This window comes from Sesamum indicum, linkage group LG3 (genome assembly GCF_000512975.1).
Source record: "Sesamum indicum cultivar Zhongzhi No. 13 linkage group LG3, S_indicum_v1.0, whole genome shotgun sequence".
Classification (NCBI taxonomy): Eukaryota; Viridiplantae; Streptophyta; class Magnoliopsida; order Lamiales; family Pedaliaceae; genus Sesamum; species Sesamum indicum.
Genome location: NC_026147.1, coordinates 1,270,396 through 1,278,425, shown reverse-complemented (window position 1 = coordinate 1,278,425; position 8,030 = coordinate 1,270,396). Strand labels below are relative to the sequence as shown.

Here is an 8,030-nt window from a genome sequence, read left to right as displayed (position 1 = left end):
GAAGAAGAAATTAGATGCTTGTAAGATGGAATAGATTTTGATGAATTGGATGGGGATGAGAGTGAGAGTGAGGGTGATGGGAGAAAGGACTGTGAGGGGCAGGGGGTGGGGGGGGATGAGTGTGAGGGTGATGGGAGGAAGGACTGTGAGGGGCAGGGTATAGAGGGTCAGGGATTGGATGGGGTTGAGATTGAGAATGAAATACATCGAAAGTCGAAGTTTTTCAAGGTTTGTGTCAATTTTTTAATATGTCATATAATCTGTTATGTAACAAAATTAATTATTTTTCAATGTTATGTTGTTGTTCCAGTAGAAATCCCACATGGATCGCAAGCCCCCCCCACTTTAAGCCAGGAGCAACCAAGTAAAAAGGTAAAGCGCACCAGACTTTGCAACCCAGGTATGTTCTTCTTTATTAAAATACTTTTAAATCAACTTAGCTGCAGCTGCAAGAATGAAATACATCGAAAGTCGAAGTTTTTCAAGGTTTGTGTCAATTTTTTAATATGTCATATAATCTGTTATGTAACAAAATTAATTATTTTTCAGACAAATGTTGTTGTTCCAGTAGAAATCCCACATGGATCGCAAGCCCCCCCCACTTTAAGCCAGGAGCAACCAAGTAAAAAGGTAACATCAAGCATGTTCAATGAATTATGCTCTTTCTGTTTTATCCCTTCATCGTTTTTCTTAAACTCATTTTTTATCACAATTTGCAGGCTACATCAAAAGAAAAGAGAAAAAACAGCAATGTAGTACAACCACCTGCACCTGCACCTGACTTTGCAACCCAGGTATGTTCTTCTTTATTAAAATACTTTTTAACCAACCCAACTGTAGCAAATATTTTCTAAATTCAAATTTAATGTAGCAGCAGGTAGGCTATCAAGGCCCTAGAAATGCATCCTTGTTGGGGAATGATACTCCAGCAGCTTCTTCAATACCTGCAACTAGAAGATATAACAAGAGGCCAACTATTTCACAAGTTTTGGACAAGATGAAAGAGAGACAAAAGAGAAGACAACAAGAGTAGTTTAGACGGCATCTTCATCTTGTAAATGGCCTTTTTTTTTGGGTAAATGGCTTTTTTTTGGGTAAATGGCCTCCTTTTGTAAATGTGAAAAAAACTGTCTATAATATGGCACTCAGTTCCTTTTGTAATGTGGCAGTAACAAAAATATCAAGTTTCAATCCTTTCTAATGGAATTCAATTTTATGTTTATCAATTTTGTTTAGTGTTGATGTTTATTTTTTCTGTACATTTTCAACTTCTATTTCTGAAATTTAAGCATGAGGAATCCGGTCACAAAATGTCAAAAAAGTTAAAATACAGAATGAGGTAGATGACCTTGAGATTTCCTCTGTTTTAGAGAAAAAAAACGTGAGAAACAAGTGGAAGAAGGAGAAATTGCAATAACATATGAGCAAGTTGCTGCACTTTTATTTGAAAAAAATGCAGGGGGGTAATTTGCTCGTTACACTAACACAGGGGGGTATTTTGCACTTAATCTCTTTCATTTGATGAAAGAGGGGCAAAATTGTCAAAAAACAACATAAATATGGCCCCCAGTCGCAATATTGGCGCGTGCGCCACACCTTCCACTCGCAAGGGTCCAATTGCTCCAATAAAATTTTCACAGGGAGGTAATTTGGTATTTTTTATATCACAGGGGGGTATCATGCACATTGCCCATATCACAGGGGGGTGCGCTGCATTTTTCCCTATATATATGTATGACTTCTTCTTCATCAGTTGAGAAAACCAGAAATCATTGCTCTGTAAAATTGCTGTGCTACTTCAATCTTTCTGTAAAGAATTCGATTACTATTCATTCAATGATTAGTTCTACTCTTTCCTTGAATGCTTCCGTTGCAAATTTTACATGGTATTAGAGCCGTCATTGATGGTCTTTGATTTTTCCAAACAAGAAAAACCATAGTTTTCCACCTTCTTGATTGCAAGATTCTGGAAGATATTCAAGAATGGCAAAAGATCCCGAAGTTCTCAAATTGCAGCCCAGCGACAACCCTGGCTTGAGCCTGGTCACTACCCTTCTTGACGGATCAAACTTCTTATCGTGGAGCAGGTCAATAAAATTGGCTTTAAGAGCCAAAATGAAGCTGAGTTTTATAAACGAAGATGGGCAAAAACCAGAAAACACAAAAGAATTAGAGCAATGGATCAGGGTAGACTGCATGCTTAACTCATCAATTTTAAATTCCATTTCAAGAGACATAGTTGAAAGTTTCTTGTAGACAACACTTCAAGAGAATTGTGGCTTGAACTTGAAAACAGATTTGGACAAAGCAACGGTCCAATGGAATACCAGTTGAAGAGAGAACTTAGTTTGCTGTCACAAGGTTCTTTGACTGTTTCTGCATATTTTTCCAAGTTAAAGAGGTTGTGGGATGAGTTGGCTTGCATCACGCACACTCCAAAATGTACCTGTAGGGCGACAAAGGAGACTACAGATATCAAAAATTCAGATCAACTCATACAATTCGTCATGCAATTGAATGAGGTGTATGATCACATGAGGAATCAGACCCTCATGATAGAACCTTTGCCCAGTGTAAGAAAGGCGTATTCCATGATTCTTAGAGTGGAAAAACAAAGGGAAGTGAATGCAGGGCAACAATATACGCCTAAAAAATGTGGCTATGCAGGTTTACAAGAAACCAGAAATTCCAAGAACTTTTCAAAAGAAAAGGAGTTTTGTTGATAAAAGATCTCAAGTATGTAAAGAATGTGGCAAGTCAGGACATCTCAAGGAAGTATGCTTCGGAATACACAGGCATCCTGACTGGTACAAAACGCTTGTAGAACAAAGGAAAAGGAGTACCTCTGGATTCAACAAAGCTGCTGCTGTCATGGATGTGAAAGACAGTGTGAACAATGCAGTTGATGAGAAAGCTATAACTGAGGTCCTGAGGACAGAATTGCATAAAATACTTGGGGGACTGAAGACATAAATATTGGCATTAACTGATGAAAACAAGAATGATTTTTTAGGTAAAAGCAATGAACATGCATTCTCTAATTTTGGAATTTTTTTATGCCTAGATTATTGACAGTGGCACTACTACTCACATGTGCAATAATGACCTATTGCTAACCAATAAAAGAACTGGAATAATAAATACATTTATCCATCTTGCAGATGGAACAAAGCATGAGGTTAAAAGTTCAGGAGACATAAGACTGAACAACAGAGTTATCTTGAGAAACACTCTATATGTTCTTGACTTACAATTTAATCTCTTATTTGTTAGCAACTTATGTGCATCCTCAACTATTAAATTTGAATTTTTTGAATCTTGTTGTAGTATGTAGGACCACAAGACTAACGAAGTCATTGCAGTGGCCTGTTTAGTTGGAAAACTCTATATCTTGAGTAGACAGTCCTTTGGCAACAAATTCTCATGAAAATGTTCTTGCAGATTTCCTGAAGAGAGATGGATGCATCTAAAGCAAACTCCATCATGTTGAGACTCAGACACCTCCAGGAAAATCTCAAAGAACTTGACAGAAAGTTTGGACAGCTGGCGGGAAATGCCCAAGTTGTCGGACAAATTCAAAGAGCTGATCTAGACACAGTCCAGGTTGCAATAAGGAGTTCCTTATTAGCATCTATATCACTATGAAATGACTTACGAGAACCAATTCGGAAGGTATCACCTTCGGGGATGACTCACAAGTTGAGGGAGTATGACCTAAAATATGCCTTTAGAGTGCTGGGCTCTAGACCTGTAGCGTTGGATTCAAGTACCGATTGCAAAAGGCCAGCACCAAACTCTGGTGAAATGGCAATAATTGAGTCACAGAAAGTGCAAACTCCTATAGGTTCAAGTCAACCGAGCACCTCTGGGGTTAAAGAGGGGGAGATTAGCCTTAGGCCAATGACATGAACCTCTAAAGTTAATACTAACGAATTGATATCTTCTTCTGATTGGCAGGACTATCAGCACATGTGGAAAAAATTAATTTCTCACAAAGAAGTAAACCCAAGCAAGACCATTATCAAAACATCCAGAAAATATAATAGGGTCTAGATGTTAGTAGGGTCTAAACCAGAAGATGTCCGAGAATAGTATGATTTTGGAGCTCTTGCTTCAGTTCATACTATGTCATCGAGTTTTTAAAAAATCTCAAAACTTTCGAAATAGATTAGTGGGGCGGTCTTTCATTCGTGGAAAAACAACCCCCACCTGAAAAGAGGTGATGTTTTGGAGATAAAATTCGTATTAGTTGCTCTAGAAACGACAAGAAAGGGTCTCATCCAACATTTCATTTCATGAAATTGCAGAGGCCAGACATGGTGGTTTTCAACAAGATCAAAGCTGCCTCAAAAGAAGCTCCCCTGGTATCGGCTATTACTGAAGACAATATCTCTATTAGAAGAATTTGGGGATCATAGGTCTGTTTCACGGAGATGACAAAGTCAAGTATCCATTCAATATCTTTTTCAACAAAGTGAATGGATCGTTCCTGTTAAATTCTATAACAGACTGAGTTCGCAGAAAGTTTATTCGAGAAAAAGAGGATGTTAATCGGGAAAAATAAGTTGTCAGGGACCGAAGCCACAAGGATGAACACGTGCAACATGTTGCATGTTGGGCAATGGCATAAGCATATATGCCCTTGCAGTGAAAAACAAGAGAAGCCCTTGTTCGGGACAAAAATTTGGGTCACACAAAATAAACCCGAACCAGACCAGGACAAGGGAAAAAAAAACTTTTTACAGAAAAAAGTAAAAAATTAGAGAATATAAAAATTCAAGGAAAGGACTGTCGACAGAAAATAACAAAGGCCAACAGTCAACAAAGCAAGAAAGCCAACTGAAAATCACATGGCCGACAAGCCATTATAACCAATAGTTGGAAAGAACGCGACAATGACGAACGCAGTGATATCATTCGAAAGAGACAAGATGATGATGAAGGCAATGACGTCATCCAAAAACAAGTTTGGAGTCCGAATTTGAAGTCCGCGGACACCTATAAATAAAGATGCAATGAAGTAGAGGGAGATCATCAGAAATCTTCTCCTACTTTTCAAAGCATTAGAATTCTGAGTCTTTTCAATCTTTTATAGTATTTTAATCTTTTAGTTTATGAGGGTTTCCCTAACGAGTCAAGTCCTCTGTCATATGAGAGGTTAAACAGTTGTATCCTCCAATGGAGGAATAATATCTATGTAATATTCCCTATGTTTTTTCAATAAAAGTTAGGCTTCTGTTCAACTTGTTTATCCCAAATTCTATTAATTCCCTATATTGGAGTCTTTTTTACGCCCTAAGGTAGGAAACGAAATAGGGCTGTGCTATTCTGTTACTGAAGGAGCCAAGTGCCTGCGAACCATCTGCTGCGGTAGTGTGGTTGGAGAAAGTCCGTAAAATCGAGGACTTGGAATATCCGGAAACAGAGCGGTCAAAGCAAGATATGAATTTATAGGGTCTTAATTTATTTCGAAAGCATGTTGGACCGTTTTAAGAGCATGAAAATGGATTATTAATTAAGCTATTTCCTTTGAAAGGGTAAAATAGTCATAAAATAGACTGAAGGACCAGATTTACGCCAAATTAAAAGATAAAGGACTAAAACTAATATTATCAAAATTAGAGGACCAAAATTAGTTCGTGACAAAGATAAAGGACTAAAGCTTTCTTTAATCCCTATGATAAATATAAATAATACAATTAAATTTGATGTAATAAAAAAGTTGCATGGGGATGTCGATGTATGTCCGCATTCTGACCTACTAAAGATTTTGAGATTTTATAATGTTTTAGGCATGCTTGCTGCAGAAATTAAATTTTTCGAGGTAGGTCCCCAACCGTTCATTAAAAAATTAGGGATAACTAGAATGCCTTCATATGATATTTGGTTTAATTATATGTAGATTTATGTGATTTAAGAAATTATATTTAATATTTTTTATAATTAATTTTATTTAATAAATAGATCATTTTATTAGTCAAAATTCATTGAATTTATTGATTCTAGTAAAAAATTTGAATAAAAATCCATATTTACTCTCGCTTGACTTATTTCTGACCTATTACATGTCAAACAAATATTTCTAACAAACTACCCTGATAAATCTTTACACAATAATGTGTGTGAGGAGGTGTATTTTCATCCTTATAAGGATATTTTGGTAAGAAAAAATTTATTTGACCTGCAATAAATGAGTAATAAGTCAATCGGGATAAATATGAATGTCCATTCAACTCTTTGCTCATATTAGCAAATTCAATGAATTTTATCTGACTGAGTTGTGGTCGATTTATTAAACAGAAACAAACGTCAATGGTATTAAATGTAGTTTCTCAAATTATAAGGGGTCTATATATAATTTGACCATGAATATTGGCCTTTAGATCACCTGCAGAAACAACTGCTAACTAGTATTCATTATAATTTTTTGCCCTTAATTACTATGGTAATTAACCATGGTACGAAGTGATCTTCTTCCAATGAAAATCAATTAAAAATAATAATGATGGGAATATTTGGTACAAATATCTACTTATTTTTTTGTTTCAAAATTTTAAGCTAAAGAAGTAAATTTTTATTAAGAATAAATTAACCAAAATGTAAACATCAAAAACCACAAATGTTTGATGATTTTCCAGGCGTGCCACATACAGGTGGGGTGAAATATAATGATGATATTTTTGCCTCAATTTTTTTATTTTTTTATTTTTTGGTATTTCAATTCTAGATAAATCAACCCCACATTTGATCATATCATCATCCAATGCACTGACATCAACATAGCATGCATAACCAATGTTTATATTTCCTAATAACAAAGAAAACAAAAGAAAAAAATAATAAAAAAGAATTCCACCTAAATCCTAGAAAATTTCTCATGCACCCCTTTACTCTTTTTTTTTTTTTTAATCAAATTAGCAGTGGCCACCTCCAATTGCTGCACCGTCGGCTCTGCTGCCGTGCTCTGCCCTATTTCCGACGTGTGGTGAACGATTGAAAAATGACATTTTCAGCGTTTGGGAACTCGTCTGCCGCAAAACTCCTCAATCTCAAACCTAGCGGCTCAATTGCCTTCGACATCCCCCTCCAGAGCTGGTGACCAGCTGGACACGTCGTCGACACCGACAGCGCCCCAGGTCGAAAAATCTTGACAACTTTCTTTAGAACCTCAAGAATCTCCTCCTTGTCATCGTAAATTGAACCGACACACTCGAAGCTTGCATAGCTGAACCCATCCTCCGGAGTAACATGCACGGTCGAGTAACGATTTCCGTCAATTCCATTCATTGAATAACCACAAGGGTCGAATGCGTAATCACAAATAAGAGCATTCTTATTAACGCCTCTTATACCCGTTACCTCCGTCATCTCTCTCCCGGCCGAGTCACCGGTTTTCCCATCATTGAACCGGCGGAAGAACTTCTTGGCCAAGACCCGATCCAGCTCAGTCATGCAAATTTCCACCGTGTACAAATCGCCTGCGTCCATACCTACCATGCGCCCTTCATCACAAGCAGTGAAAACATGCCACTTGTAACAAAATTTGGAGTTCATGATTGAAGCCTTCTTACAGGAAAGATTATTGGGCAAATTTTCTTCCAAATAGACAACTTCTTCTTTGAAGCTTGTATGAGGGTAGGGTTGTGCACTCGGGAAAATGAAGCTGCCACGGGTGTACCTACACCCACATAAGGTGAGGCCCAACGTAAGACCATAGTCCACCAATGGACGGACGGATTTGAGCAACTGAGTGGTCCCACAAGTCTTGATGATGACTTTTGTAGGGTAAACAAAGAGACTCGATTCCGACAGCACATAAGAGTCAAAGTATTTGTTCCCCACAGCTGACACTACGGTGCACTGCACCGCATGCAGCACCTTCTCCAGTGAAAAGAAGTCCAGTCGCCGGAGGCCCTTTCCGGTGGCCGGATCATCGCCGGAGAAGTAGTGTAGCTCAAGCCTCTTCTCGAACCCTTCAAACCCGGAAACCGCCATTAAAAAGAAATATATATAAATGTAAACTATATATA

At 37.5% G+C, this 8,030-nt stretch overlaps 1 protein-coding gene and 1 long non-coding RNA gene across 2 annotated transcripts; one reads left to right on the top strand and one right to left on the bottom strand.

Moving 5' to 3' along the window:
* On the top strand, positions 312–1,226 carry LOC105157067. The gene is made up of 3 exons (XR_002286844.1): positions 312–372; positions 720–794; positions 875–1,226. It is a non-coding gene; the product is annotated as an uncharacterized LOC105157067 (long non-coding RNA).
* Positions 6,770–8,030, bottom strand: LOC105156957 (S-adenosylmethionine decarboxylase proenzyme 4-like). The gene has a single exon (XM_011073229.2). The coding sequence runs from the start codon at positions 7,993–7,995 to the stop codon at positions 6,970–6,972; it is 1,026 nt and encodes a 341-aa protein (XP_011071531.1). The 5' UTR covers positions 7,996–8,030; the 3' UTR covers positions 6,770–6,969.